The sequence below is a fragment of the Leptodactylus fuscus genome, chromosome 3, assembly GCF_031893055.1.
Source record: "Leptodactylus fuscus isolate aLepFus1 chromosome 3, aLepFus1.hap2, whole genome shotgun sequence".
NCBI classification, from domain to species: Eukaryota; Metazoa; Chordata; class Amphibia; order Anura; family Leptodactylidae; genus Leptodactylus; species Leptodactylus fuscus.
In genome coordinates, this window is record NC_134267.1 from 203,293,455 (window position 1) to 203,309,463 (window position 16,009).

Below are 16,009 nucleotides of genomic sequence, written 5' to 3' on the forward strand. Positions count from 1 at the left end.
CCTACTTAGTTCTCCAGCTGACCAGTCCTATAAGGTACGATACCTACACGATGCACAGGTATGCAGCTGCATGTCACATACAGGTCACTGATGGACAGGACTGTACACACATGACACTATAAGGATATGTTCACATGCTAAGATTTTGTTGCAGTCGCTTTTGTGAATAATGATCTGTGATATATTTGTGAGTCTAGTTTTGCAGCTTTTGCATGGACTTCTGCAAGCCTAATTTGGATGAATAAGACCTTCTCAGAAATTCTGCAATGAGCCTGATGTAGAATTATACTCTAGTTGTCTGTGACCTTTTTCTTTTCTTTTTCTTTTTTTTTTTTTGCATTTATCAAGATGAATATATTGGTGATCTATCATTATGATAGGTGATCAATATCAGATCAGTGAGGTCTAACACTAACGTTGTATGTCTATAGGAATGGTCCATCAATATTTTAGTTTTGGAAGACCCCATTAGTCTAAGGCCCAACTTACTGAAGCTCAGTGTAAAAAAAAAAAAAAAAACACTTTGCAATTTAGTTTTTCTTTGCAGACTTTCTGTGCTCCTATTGTACTGTAGGGACTGTGCAGCGTGAAGCCTTGGGCCCTAGGGTATGGTTTTTGGAGCCAAAACCCATAGTATATTGAACAGGGGGAGGGGGCTATAAGAGCTTTTTTATATTTCATTCTTTTTGTATCCATCCTTGGTGTGGCTGAGAAAACTGCAGTAAAAAAACAAAACAGCTTTTCTGCAACGTTGGGCCTTAACGCTTTTTCATTGACTCTGCCATTACCTATACTGCTATACAGACAATGCTGGAGGTTTGTCTCCAGTATGATAGAGACCCTTCTGTACATACTTTTTTTTTTCTTTTCCCCCTAAAATTGAAGCCTAAAATCATCTGTTATTGTGCACAGTAGCAGTCTGTTTAAAAAAAAAATAAAAATAAAATCAGCAGCGGATCCGACACGTGTTTCCTTAGCCTGAGAGGGTTAATAAATCCTTCTTTAATGACTGGCTTAGCAAAATTACTCAGATGAGCAGAGTCATTAGATATCTGGGAGAGCCGGCTCTTTGGCTAGGGCTCAGAGTTGCAAAAGGGGATGTAAATACAACCCAGGCCTGCAAATAAGATGACTTCTGTTTTGTATATTCCTAAAATTGTGCAGCCTGGATGTTTAGGTCTAGAGTGTTGTTTGTTTTGGGTTTTTTTTGTAAAAGGTTTTGTTTTGTTTTTTTGTTTCCCTGATTGTGTAGTAGGTGAACTTATCTTAATTTGTGATGAAAGGTAATCTGTTGTCCTCCTCCTCCAGCTCCATTTTATCTATCACCATCATGCTATTTCACTGAAACACTAGCACTGTATTCACACAGAGTTTTTTGTTTTGATTTTATGCTTCAGCTGCAGAAAATTGAGCTGAAACTGTGGCAAGTGGCCACTAGGGGCTCCTTCACACGGGGAATGAGTGGTTGGATTTTGGCACTGAATCATCCTCAAAATCCGCTCCCTCACAATAGAGGTCTATGTAGGCGGATTCCGTGGCTCATTCAGCCCCTGTGTCCACGTCGCGGCAGCACCTTCCGTACTAGGCTCATTCATTTGGGCCTACTCCGAAGCGGGAAGTCACGGCAGGTGCATTTTGTTCCTATTCTGACGCGGCTTTCCGCATCAAAATCAGGACCAAAATACACGTCCCCGTGCCCCGAGTGAACACGGCCTATCTGAATGGGGATTACCAGAAAGCTGTGACCTCAGTAGGCCCTTCCCACTGACTCCTGAACTGACTCTGACTCCTTTTTCAGCGAGGCTGACCGTCATGGTCAGACAGAAGCAGTTAGGGTATGTTCATATGGCGGAATTTGAGGTGGATTTTGCCCCCCAAACCAGGGCAGATTCTGTCCAGAATCCGCCTTCTATTATTTTCACTGGTAGGAAGAGATTGCAGCAGGGCGTCCCCCCAGCTGTGGCTAGATCCCCAGCGAAAATACCAGCGGTGGGCAATGAAGAGGAATTCTGCTTCATTTTCTGCCTTGTGAATATAGCCTAAAGATGTTCTACTTAATTAAAAAGCCAGTAATTGAAATCCTATGATAGTAAATGTTACAAAGAATTAATCAATTAGGCCATATTAATTGTGTAATATAATTAAGAAATAATCACTTTATTGTGAAGCCGGAGTCTGTAACTTGTTTTTGACTTCAGCGACGATTGGTTTGGACTCCACAGCTGTGGTATACGGCACGCTGACCCCAGGCAGAAACTCCAGGCCAAAAATACATGTTGGATTCTTACAATGTATTGTTTGCCCTGTGAATTGACCCTCCCACAAGCCCTACTTTACACAATATGTTGTGGAGAAATTGTGAGCAATTTTTGGTAATGCATCATAAAGGTTTGGACCTTATACTTATATCAAGCCAGAGTTTTTAACAAGAACATGTTTAGTATATACCAAACGACTCAGGACTGGGGTGAGGGATAGTAGTTATCACCACATATTAGATAGATAGATAGATATGTATTTGTATAATTTATCCCACATTCTATCATGGGAAATAAAATGAGAATAGAGTAATCATATGTGTGTGTTTTTTGTTTTTAGTAAAAAACCAAAAACAACCCTATATACATTAGATATCGCCAAGATTGTATTGCCCCAGAATATAGACATTGCAAAATTAGAGGGGAACTCCCAGACTTATGCACAGTATGCAGGTACAGTAATTTAGTGGAGGTCTCCAGAGGCCCTTCATTATTGATCCCTGGTGGTGTATTTATATATGACTGATGGGAAGAAATGTTTTCTCCAGAGCCGTAATCCTATTTCTATATAGGTCATGACCTGCAGAATATGGGTATCTTGTGATTTTAGAACATAGTGGATGCTATCAGGAGGATATCACATTGTGTAATCTCCATGTTGGATTCCGGGGCCATGTTGTGCCATGCTTGCAGCCATTAATGAGATAGGACTCCTCGCCTGTTTCTTATCCAATAACCATGTGCCAGAACTATATTACAGCTTTGCCACCAATCACGTTATGCTAATTATACTAGTCCAACCTGCTTTGTCTATACAATGTATTAAAACTACCTCTTTCCCTCCATTAAAGCAGAACCCACTGTATACATGATAGCTGTATGTGTGTCTCTAAGCTAGTTTATACATCAACTTTATTTATTTGATTTGGACTTGAGTATGGTGATACTTAGAGCAGTCTCATATGGGTAGGCTGACTGAAAAAGTCTTGGATGGTGGAGTGGAAATATTGGCATCACACAAATAACTGTCCTGGTCCTAAGGGCTTATAGGGCTGTCTAGATATACCAAAAATAGGAACTACTGGTGCCAGCGCGTGTACACTACTGCAATGGTCACTTACCCGTGGCTCATTCCAGCGTTCAGATTTCCGTTCTTTAGGTCCACTTGTGACCTAAAGAATATTCTACAACAGGATCCTACGGTCCATGTGGCTGCTGTAAAGCATATCTAGTGTCTGCTCTCATAGCAAAACAACACTCTAGTATCACAGAATAAGAAATGATTTTATTCCTAAAACTGTAAGCCCTCTCTTAGAAATGTTTTCTATCAGATAGTTGATCCATGGCCCTGCAAGGGGCGAACTGAATAAGTCTGCTCAGTGAGAACTGCGGCACTGACACCATTGTAATTTCCAGTTTCTTATGCGAGTCACCTGAGAGCACTGCTAATACTGGAAGCCATTCAAGTCTGCAGAGGAGAGATCTATTGACTGCTGAGGATTGTGTTCACTCGTCTTGTTTTTGAGGTTATATAAATAGCGAATGTTTGTCTGTTTGCCAATTGTAGTTTACACCATCAAATAATATTCTGCAGGAAGGCTGCGGACATGAAAGGAGACGTTCATGCTGTGTACAAGGAGCCTTCCCTCCAGCTGCCTCAATACTCTGCATGGCAAGTGTCTATACCGCAGAACATCACACCTTACGTCTCTGACACTCGGGATTCTTTATTTACAAATCCCTTTTAATAACGATATATTTGGAAGAACTTTTATATCTGATATAGTTCATATAAAGCGACGTTCCCCTCTGCACCTGACCTTCCCTTAGGAGCTTCCTTCACAGTTTATCTAAAATCACAGCCCAAAGTGAAGTCTTGCTGCTTGCAGTAATATTTTTCCCATAAAAAACAATGGGCCAAGTTAGTTTTTTGTAACATGACAGATCCATCCCGGTTTTTCTCTTATAATGGATTAGAAAAAAACAAAATTCCAGCTGAGGTGTGAACATAGCTTAAAGCAAAGGCCTCGTGGGTCAGGTCCACAGCGATCCTACCAGCAGCCAATGGTTATCGCCGTAACATTCAGCCACAACTTCTTTCCATTGCAAAAGTTGAATTTTATGGACACATTTTCCTAGTTTGGACCTTTTGCCCGTATTCTATGTATACAGAAAATGCCAGAGTTTTTGTAGGTATAATTGACATGCTGCGGTTTTCATCCAGGTACTGCTAAACGCACTGTGTTGTGCTGCCATTTTTCCGTTGTGACCAGAACGCTGCGTTTCCACAACACGGGGCCTTGGCTTAAAGGGGTTGTCCATTAACACTCCCATTTTCCACCATTTTTAGGAAGTGGAATAAGCAGAATAAAATTGTAACTTTGCAATTTAATTTCACAAAAATTATGTAACCGAAACCTGTTTAGCTACTGATAAGTCCCCATCCACCTCTGCCATACAATGGTTAGATTATAAAGCGGGTACAGGCATATTTTTACTGATGTGCAGTTATTTCACCGCAGCAGTTAGTAGAAGAAAGCAAACGGCTCCCCTGTGTACATGACCTGCCGCCGCTTCCCGCTAAAAGGATTTCCTTGTCTCAGTAAATAAATCTTGTTAATTGTGTAATAAAAGGCTTATTTTTCACTATCTTTTCTGTATATAAATCCTCTATTAGGGTATGTTCACATCTGCCTTGTTTCAGCCATACTTCTATTCCTACAGCAAACTAGAAGAACGGAATAAACTATAAAGACAGACAACAATGGATCCCGAGGGACCCTGATGACTGTAATGAGGTCCTCGCACATCCATTGTTCTTTCCCTTACATCACTGGATGAGAAAGTTGGGCTTGCAGGACTTTATTCATCCATGATTTCAGATTTTACATGCAAGAACCCCAAAGACTCATGCACAGGCCCGAGGGGGGGGGGGGGGGGGGGGGGGGTGGGTCCGATATTCCGTTGCAGTATGTAGGCCCTGTTCACATGGGGCAAGAGGGGGCGGATTTAGGCGCTGAATCCACATTATAATCCGCCCCCTCACAATAGCGGTCTATGTAGACCACTAGTGTTCTTTTTCCCGTGAGCGGCAAGAAGCAAGCTGCCCTTTCTTCAGGCCTACTCCGGAACGGGAAGCTGCTTCCCGCGTCAAAATCAGGACCAAGATACGCCCCCCCCCCCCCCCCCCCCCCCCCCCCCGCTCCGTGTGAACTAGGCCTTATAGAGCGGGTCCTATCCTGTTCCATGAAAACGGATCACAATAAGAACCCCCCCTGCCCGCCGTCAATTGAAATCATTGGAGGGGAGGCACTTGGCTATCATGTGGCTCTACACCCCCGAATTGTCCCTGCTTGGCTAAGCATACAATATTGCCAATTTGGATCTTCTATAATACCGTTGTGTCAAATTATATAGTAGAAAATTTACAAGTACATCTTTGTATATACAGGTATATCAGAGTTAACCTGAACTTCTGCAATTGGTTATACTGCTGCGACGTGATATCTTATCACATAAGACCACAAAAAAAAAAAAAAAAAAAAAAATCATTGGAAAGGCAAGTTTCAGTGATCCCCCCCCCCCCCCCCCCCATTGGTTTTTGTTGTCTTCAGTGATACAATGTCACTAATCGGTTGCAGATGTTCAGGATAACTCTTCTATATATGTATGGGTTTTAATATTTTTTTTTTTCTCATTGCGGCTTGCTCCATACTTTAACTGAATATGGCGGCCAACCATCTAATAAAGTTAAATGGTTTTCTGACTTGAAGATATTAATGACCACCAATCCTAAAGATAGGTCAATAGCAAATCTGCGGTAGGGACCCAGCACCACCACCAGTCACTACTTATCAAGCACAGCAGCCCAGCTGATCTGGGGTCCTGCATGTCAGCCCTCCATTCATGTCATTTAATAAGCTATGAACTTTGCTCTGTGTAATACTGTATATTGTCTCAATAAGGATGGAAACTTCCCTGCCTTATACTTCACATGGCTCAGATTTACCAATTGGAGTGTAAACTTTTTTCGTCTGAAAATGTCACATATATCACAGTGCCCAAGCCTGGTGTAAGTTTAGTCTGTCTAGGCTAAAAGTGTGTTTAGTTGACTGACTTTGAGCCAGAGTTATATGACCAACTTTTGACCCTTTTTTTTTTTTTTTTTTTCTCTCTTGGCGTGTTTTAAGGCCCTTGTTTCGGAGAAGCCACCACCAGAGATCTAGGGAGTCCAAAATATTTAGGTCAATCAAGATGTGCCATATGTACCTCAGTCTCTAGTCATAACCACAGTATTAGGCCCCATGCACACAACCAAGTGTGTAGTGGATGACACTCGGGGTGCAGTCTGTTCTACATTTACGTCTGTGGGGGCTTCAGAACTTTTTTTTGTAATCTACCTTATCTATCTGAATTCCTTTTAATAGAAAACAGACTGTAAAGTTCCCTTTAGCAGTGCTGTAACTAAGCATTGCCAAGGAGACCTCATCTATATACGGGTACTCAATAAGGTACATGGAGCTAAAGCAATTACCAAAGGAGGAAGGTCACTTCAAATGGCCTTATCTCCAGTTTTTGTATCGGCGGCTTCCATACACTGCCAAGACTAGTACTAGCTATAAAAGAACTGGAGAGATCACTAGTTAAAAAAAAAACAGTTGGAGATTAACTATTTTCCTTGGTGGTATAGAACCAGAGATACAGCCATATGAAGTGACCATTACCCCCTTTTTGCAAATGCTACAACTCCACATAGCGGCAATACAAATGTGTGGGGGATGTTCCCTGGCAACAGCTCAGTTAGGGATAATATTACAGCCTGTTTTCTAGTAAAAGGAAGTTTTACTACATTTACAGAAATGTTCACCAAACGCCCTCCTACACAATAGCAAGGAAAAAAACAAAATAAAACGGGAGTTACACTTGAAGGCAATTGTCAAGTGTAAAGAAAAAGAGACTTCAGCATCGTGTTCAGTTATGGAAACAATAGATAAGTCTTAAATTCTGCAGTGTTTGGCTTTATTTCTATGGGGGGGAGGGGTGTCATAAAAGGTCCCCCTACCACTTCAAATGTACTAGTATGGTACGTAGGAGGCCCATAACAGATTTTCAACTGAGACCCAGAAGCTTAGAGAGGTCCTCCCTCTTGCTGAACGGGACACTGACGTATCACAATACACATGCAGATCAGATAATATGCACATGCTTGTAGAGAATGATGCATAGTTGGAATTTTCTCTCGTTTCCACCATTCTTGAGCAATCAGTGCTGTTCGTTTTGGTGCCTGCTGTGCTATTTAAGCTCTGTAATGTCAGAAGGGCGGGGTCAGACAGGAGGTGTGATTCAGAGCACCAATAAGAGGCAGCCAGTGTCAGAGCTCAGAGTCACACCCCTTGTCTGCTCCTGCCTGACACCTGACAGTACACAGTCTAAATAGTATATCAGGCACCAAAACGGAAATGGCTACTCGGGAATAGTGGGGGCTAGAGAAAAAATTCTAACTGTGCTGAAATAAGTGGGGCAGCAGATATTAATTAATATAAAGAGCTGGACTTGTTGGAGGCGGTGAAAGGTCCCCTTTAAAGATGTACCTCTGTTTATTTCTATAGGGTCCACATCCATAGTGCATTATGTAGTACAACCTTGTACTTGCCTTTTATAATTGTACACACAGTGTCTTCATACTAGATCAGATAGGGGTATTGCCCATACAAGCTTACAATTGATGAGATTATGGGGATAACGTCCATCCTTAGGGAGACCACCTTCTCAGGTGTGTGGAGACTTATACAGCCATAGTTGCTTCACTGCAAGGGAACATGGGAGGAATATGCAAATCTGTCTCCCAAGATGTAAACGGTGCTTCCCATAGAGGGCAGCATAACAGAGGCACTGTCTTCCTGTTTACATCTTGGGAGACAGATTTGCATATTCCTACAATTGATGAGGCATAAAGAACTGGTAAGAAGCAGAGGAGGAATCAGCCCTGTATGAATGTACATGTAATAACACACAATATGTATAAGCAGCCCCACATACCGTACTTGCTGGTTGTGTAGATTTTGGTGCACTCCATCGAGCACTTCATAGTCTCAGCACTGAACTCATTTCAATAAACAGTCCCTAGAAGCAGATATTGATCCCTGGAAGCATTACAGTAACAGTGCAGAGGATTGTAGGCACTTTATACCGGTGAGTGGATGGTGGTGTAAGAATTCCTGTATAGATTGGATTTATACTGTAATGAATCCTAACATAAAGGAGAGTGATCAGTCTGATACTGTAAATACACCACTCTGCTTTTAAAGGGATTTTCCTATAAACATTTCTATCCTATCCTATGGATAGGGGATATCTCAACACTGAAACTACTAGCCATAATGAGAACTGCTTCCCCGAGTTCCCTGTGTGAATGACGCCTTAGTATGCATGTATAACCACTGCTGCATTCACTGCTTTGTTAATGATTGTGTTGTAAAGGGAATGTAACACTTATATCATTTTATTAATCTTATCCAGATTTTGCTGCTTTTAAATACATTCATTGGTTTGCTTTACCGCAGCCTCATAGCTCATAGGAACCGGTGATCTGTGTTGGGGTCATTTTGCAGGAAGGGGGGAAGGAGGTGACAACCGAAACAGGATCCACCATTCACATTGGGTATTTGTATATAGTTGTTTCCGAACACTGTTATCCTATCAGTGATGTTGATGTGATATTTGATGAAAATTGGTCTCTACTGATCATGAAGTGTCGGACTATAAAGCTGAAGTTAGTCATAGGCTAGATTCATATCTGTGTTTGGGGAGGGGGTCTGCTTGGTGACCCCCCTCCCCCCCGAACGGAAAACTAATCTGCATAAAAAAATCTGTTATCTTAGGAAACTCGCGGACCACATAGACGATAATGGGATCCATGTGGTTTCCGCTCAGTTTACACACCAAAAATTCAGAGAGAAAAGTTGTGTTGCCATGCTTTTCCCTCCACATTTTACATGTGGAGAGGGCAATGGAATACCCAAAAGCAGATGTGAACCGAGCCATAGACATTAAATTATCAGCCAAACTTGCCAATTGTGGTAGAGATCGGTGGGCGCTTAGAGACACAACTGCATATTGGTTTGTCTAGAGTCCAGCCAGTCTTGCTCATGGGCCCCATGAACTAGAATAGGCACCATACACAATACCTGCTGTGCGTTAGAGGATTGCCTTGGCAGTATGACTACCCCCGCGGGCCATCTTGCATCTCTGTATAATATCACATCTGGTGGGGAAGTACGCCTTGACCCCTTTAGAGTCAGAAGGGGTAGTCTATCTTAGTAAAGGGATTCTATCATTAGAATCCCTTTTTGAACTAAGACCATGTTGGAATAGCCTTAAGAAAGGCTATTCTTCTATCATTATTCTGATCCGTGCAGCCGTTCCAGTGTTTAGTTTTTCCGCCATATGCAAATGGTCTTAGGAAAGCACATTCTCCTTTTCGAAGACTCTCCAGCGATGTCTCCATCTTGACCACCTCTTCGCTGCGTCATCGGCCGTGTATTTAGCTGAAAAAGCAGACTACGCATGTCCGTTGGCCATTTTCCTGTGTCCTCGTACATGAGCATCCGACCACAGGAAAATGGCTGATGAACATGCACAGTTGGCTCTTTCGGCTGGCGAAGAGGCACGGAGGGAGGGTCTTTGGATAGCGTAGGGGACGCCCCCTTTGCTTTCAGAAAACTCATTTGCATATGGCAAAAAAAAAAAAACAAAACAAAAAAAAACAATAAAATAACATCAGAATGGCAGCGCTGATCAGAATAATAAAGGTAGGAGAAGAATAGCCTGCCTTAAGGCTATTGCGAAATGGTCTTGGTTCAAATGGATTCTATTGATACAATCCCTTTAAGGAAACCTTGCCTCTGAGGCCATCATGAGGTGTACAGGGACTTATTGCACCATGTATGCTCTGCTAAAAAATCTGGGAAAAAATGTGCAAATAAGCACAACTTTGTGGCAAAGCGAGAACTTGCTCCTCCTAGCGCAACCTTTTGGAAGGTAGTTTCCTATAGATCAATGCCTGGTTTTCCTGCAATTTAGCAGAATAATTTTTGGGGAAAAAAACAAAATCCCTAGTCCCCTTAAGTGCTCTTTGCTGAAATTAGTAGTAGTAAATATAGTAGCAGCTTTAATGGGGTTGTACAGAAATAGGAAAGCATGCCTTATTCTAAAAACAGTGGCCACAGGTTGGATGTGGTATTGCAGCTCAGCCCCAATTCACTGTAACAAAGCTGAACTGCAATACCAGATAGAGCCCATGGACTAATGTGCCGTAACTAGAAGGGAGTAGCCGTGTAACCCCATTTATGTCAATGAAGCTAAACTGAAATGCTACACACTTTCTGAATGAAAGCGGCCATGTTTTATTGGATGTATTCAGTCTAAGGTTTCCCAAGGTGGTCTTGGCATTGGGGACTTTGTTTTGCGGAGGAGTATGGGAGTTATTGTTATAGGATAAATCCTCTCTTGGATGGGGTTAATGTCCTGATTTAATATTGTGTGTGGATTTAAAGTACCCCATTTGTATATGTAGTATGTAGGGACATACAAGCAGATTTATCCATTCCTCTCCCTAGTTAGATTTATGCAGAGATGGTCAATACCCCGGTCAATAATACTGATGCATGAATTCCAAAGGACTGCCACGTGAAAAGTGGTGGTAAAATAAATAAAGCTCCCTTGCTAATACATGTAAGGGTGAGTTCACACAGGGTTTTTTGGTCCGGAACCTGAGGTGGAGGCTGACTCAAGTTCCGGACCAAAAAACGGGTAGCTGTGACTGAATGGTGATGGACTGCACTGGCATCCAGTCGCGCACTCCGCTCCAGATTAGGCCCAATAAATGGGCCTAGATGGGAGGAGGGTGTCTTCAGGCCGAATCCCGAGGCGACTCCGCCTGAAGAATGAACATCTCGCTTCTTTTTTCCAGGAGCTGGAACAAACAGCTCCCGAAAAAAGAACTGACCGGCTCCCATTGAATCAATGGGAGCCGTCTTTTTGGTTAGGATTTTGAGGCAGATATGGCCTCAAAATCCTGACCAAAAAACCCCATGTGAACTAGTGAGATTTAAAGGGGTTTCACCAATTCAGCAGCTCATTTACAAATAACCCATATGGCTGGATTCTTAGGGTAGGTTAACAAGGCAGAATCTGAGGCGGATTTGGTTACCTGTATTGGGGGCCAAGAACTGATCTAGAAAACCGTGTGGAGTTGATAAGGAAATTATATTGGGAGATAAAAACAAAAAATGCTTGTGAACCGCCAGAACAATACTACAACTCCCAGCATACATACACGTTCTTTTAACTTCCATAGAAGTAAATGGATAATACTGGGAGTTGTAGTTTTACAGGAGTGCTGACCCCTGACCTATAGAGCACGCCGCATTGTAATAAAACCACCACTAACCCCCCAAAATGCCTGTGACTTGTTTGTAGACAGGGTTATGTTTTACTTTGGATTGGAAACCTCTGGCTGCAATATTTTAGATCACAATGTATTGTGATGACCATGACACAACTCTAGCCCTGGTCTGCTAGGCCCGAGGTCAGATCAGGACACGTTCCTGTAAGACTAAACTGATCTGCCTTTCCTGGTCGGCGTATGGATTACTGTACTTAATCTTGGCTCGGTGAAGAATGGGCCCGGCAGTGACATGATGAAGCGGCCATGTCTGACTGTACTGTAGTAACACTCTTTCACTGGTAATCTGTGCGCTGGAGGTAAACACTGATAGCCCGAGCTGTCTGCCGAGTTCAGCCGAGGATGTGATGTGCGCTTCTTAAACAAAGTAAACTTAAATTAATCTACGATACATAGCCACCTAGTGGTAGTCACTAAAATAGTTCTCCATTTAACTGTTTCCTAGTCCTGGCATCGTTCCTGCGCAGTGATGTGACGGGAGGCTCTTAATACACTTTCACTTCATTGAGATTATTATGTTCGAGATGATTTGTGTAATAGACCAACTAATAATGGTGAAGGGAAACCAAATTGTCTTTGTAGTCATTTACTTCAGTCACGGCATTTCTTTCACTGTATGACTGGCATCTGTATTACACAGTAACCATTCCTGCCACAAGGATGTGTGATGTAGTGATATACTCCTTACAGGTACTGGAGTCTGGGCTGCTCTCTAGCGCCTCCTCTTCAGAAACAGAAATCTGAATGAAACGGAAGAAACTGTTATTGTGTCTTACTACAGAATTGCATTAAAGTTCATATAAACAGGAGATTTACTGTAAGGGTATATTCATAGTGTGTGTGTGTGTGTGTGTGTGTGTGTGTGTGTGTGTGTGTGTGTGTGTGTGTGTGTGTGGGGGTTCTCCTGTTTTCTTTGTAGAAAATCTCTATGAATAAGCATTTTTTTTTTTTTTAAATTGTCCTTATCTTGATTTCAGTGTGTGCGGGGGATGGGGGGGGAGGTAGCGGCTGTACTGAAAAATATGCCCCTTGCCCTATTACTTACACACACACACATACACACACACACACACACACACACACACACACACACACACACACACACACACACATATATATATATATTTATATATGAAGAGCTCAACGGAAAAATGGCCTAAGTCCAAAAATCAATATTGTGAGAAAAACTAAATTTAAAGTTTTAGCCTAAAGCAAACGGGCATTATTGTGGGATATATCTATCCAATGTAATCAGCTAATGAACACCGTTAATCCTAATCATAAATTGTAGTATTTATTAAAAAAAATTGCAGCTTCATGTGTAAATATTATTTATTTAATATTATTAATTAATTACTACTACTATTAAACGATGAAGAATAATAATTACCTGCCTCCCTTTTTGGCGCTAAATATGTGCAAAAGTCGATTTAGAGCCTTTTAAACAATAAGACAAAGTTTTTACACTAATATAAACAACAGACCAGAAGTCATGATTTCAATGAAAAAATGACCAACGAGAGTGAAGTAAGTTTGTATTGGACTTAGGCCATTATTCCATTGAATGTAAATTCTTCTGCATTGAAATATATGGACTTAGGTCATTAATCCTAGGTACCTTGTAAACCCAATGCATAGAACGAGGTACAAAGAAGCTTTCTAGGTAATAATTTGAAATATGACAAAATGTGGACGTAGGCCATTTTTCCGTTGAGCTCTTCATATATATATATGTATATGTATATATATATATATATATATATATATATATATATATCTCGTAATTTGTTTTTTTAATTTTAATTATGGTTTTGTTTTTTTTTTGTTTTTTTTTTTGTATGATGATTATAGCCAGTTTTTCTGTGTGGTATGTCTAAGTTTTAATCATCCAATTGTTTAGTGTGCCTATAGCAGATATATATATTATATTATATTATATTATATTATATTTTTTTTCCTCTTCAGATCCCCAGACATGCACTGATCAGCTGGTTGAAGGCGCTGCAGCATTTGGGTGAGCACTCAAGTCCCTTCACTGAATACCAGGCGCATTGCTATATATATCATAGGGGCTGTGCCCTCGTGTCTATTGCTGCTCACTTGAATGGGACTAAGCTACCTGTGTACCATGGGACCAACGTTTGAGTACTGCAGCCTCGTCACCCAGCTGATCTGTAGGGGCCGCATGTGTCTGACCCCCACTTTTACCAATATTTAATTCCAGGAATCCCCATTTAATGTGGTCTTACTCCTTAGTTAACCATTGACTAGTGGCCCATTCACTTAATATTATAGACAATTATTTCTCCCATATGTATGCGCACTCGATGTTTGAGCATGCATGTTGTCTTAGTGGTAAGAAGGAGATAAGTGGCTGCCAGATGTGTCTAGTGGCAGCTTATCTTGTGTAAAAAACAAAGGATCGGCCATGTTGAAATCCCGCAATAGTTTTGTGCACTAGATGGTTTGTCTATTTAATGAGTAGCGGTAACATTAAGAAGCTGCCCTAAGTTTTCTCTAACACTGTCGCTGTTCTCTTTTAGGTCTATTACGGAGGCATTTCTAAGAGCTGAACCTGAAGCAAACATTTAGCAGCAATTCTCTTTGGGATTATACCTCTTCTAAAAGAAACTTGTGTAAAGATGATTACTTCCGAGCTGTCAGTTTTGCAGTAAGTTCTTCTTTTGTGCTGTCGTGTTCAAAGCTTATTTTTCATGATATAAAACACGGAGTGAAATATATATTCTGTTTCAGGGACTCTACAAATGAGAGCGCAACAGTGCACACAGACATGTCTGCCGTGGCAGCCGAAATGAGCTCTGATATTGTGGAGGACATTGAAGTTAAGGGGAAGAGAAAAAGAGGACGTCCAGGGAGGCCTCCGGTACGTATACTGAGATCTCTAGACTTGCACACTGACCTGGAGGAATTCTAGTCCTTAGTAATTTTTTCTTTTTGCAGTCTGCCATAAAGAAACCACGGAAGACTCCAGGTGAACGCAGTCGAGGGGAGCCAGGAGCCAGAGGAAGGGGGAGGGCAAATGGACATCCTCAGCAGAATGGAGAAGGCGATCCAGTCACCCTTTTTGAAGTTGTAAAGATGGGCAAGAGTGCCATGCAGGTATCCAGTATTAAGATGGCCAATCCCATAGTGTGCATGGTCTTATATATACTCTTCAGGTTTTGCTGTCAAGCATGCTTCATTTTTCACTGCCAAAGGTAGACGAGTGCTGTGCTCCACTTTTGTCAGCCCCATAAAGAAAACTAGAGTGTTATTACCATACTTACCACCACCCCATTCATATGGGAACACCATGCAGTCATACTCCCACAGATGTACCATTTATCACCTATCCTGTGGATGGCTGGTACATTGCAATGTTGGAACTCTCCTTTCCAATATGCTATGACAGTCAGCATGAACTTTGATTGTTATTGTTTATCCAAACCATGTGCCTTTTCTTCCATAGTCTGTAGTCGATGACTGGATTGAGTCCTACAAGCAAGACCGAGACATTGCACTTCTGGACTTGATAAACTTCTTCATCCAGTGTTCAGGGTGTAAAGGTAAGATTCTTGTATCTAAGGCTTTAATACATTAGTAATGTCCTTATTGGATTCATTACTGCTAAATAAGAAGTGGTGTAAAGTTGGAGATGAAGAAAAATGTTGTAGACAAACAACTGTTGTGTCCCACTCCCTTATTCTAGTAGCTTAAAGTGAATCTAAACTCCACGTGTTTTTCGGGCAGCGATTGTTAAACAATTAATGTTGTAATGTAATTTATTAACTGATTTTGGCTCCTTTCCTTGTAAAACCTGACTTATTCCTTTCTTTCTTGCTACATGAATATTCATACTGCTTCACACTAGAGTACCGATAAGCAGCTGAAGCTGGGGAGGGGGACATTTCATACAGTTATTTCTCTGTATTATAAAACCTAGAACAGGGCTTCATCTTTCAAGACAAGCCAAGACTGCAGTTCTGCCTGTGCAAGTTCTGCAAATAGTTGAAAACACAAATGGGATTGAGAGCAGCTACAAATATAGATTCTCAATTGGGTTCAAGTCCGGGGAATTTGCTGGCCAAGGGAGTACGGCAAACTCATCCTGGTGCTCCTCGAACCATGCACGTACACTGCGAGCTTTATGGCACGTCGCATTGTCCTGCTGGTAGATGTCATCATCCTGAGGAAAAACAATTCACATGTAGGGCTGAACATGGTTCGCAAGGATAGATACATTCTTGTGTTGATCCAGCGTGTCTTCCACAATGATGATTGCACC

General features: G+C 41.6%; 1 protein-coding gene across 1 annotated transcript in view; it reads left to right on the plus strand.

Annotated features, from left to right (window-relative positions):
- Positions 1-16,009, plus strand: part of STAG1 (STAG1 cohesin complex component) — a 120,389-nt gene that overhangs the window by 58,774 nt on the left and 45,606 nt on the right. The window contains exons 2-5 of the mRNA XM_075269065.1: positions 14,268-14,395; positions 14,479-14,608; positions 14,686-14,844; positions 15,194-15,290. Coding sequence (XP_075125166.1) covers positions 14,367-14,395; positions 14,479-14,608; positions 14,686-14,844; positions 15,194-15,290 — 415 coding nt within the window. The 5' untranslated portion in view covers positions 14,268-14,366. The remainder of the gene's footprint in view (positions 1-14,267; positions 14,396-14,478; positions 14,609-14,685; positions 14,845-15,193; positions 15,291-16,009) is intronic.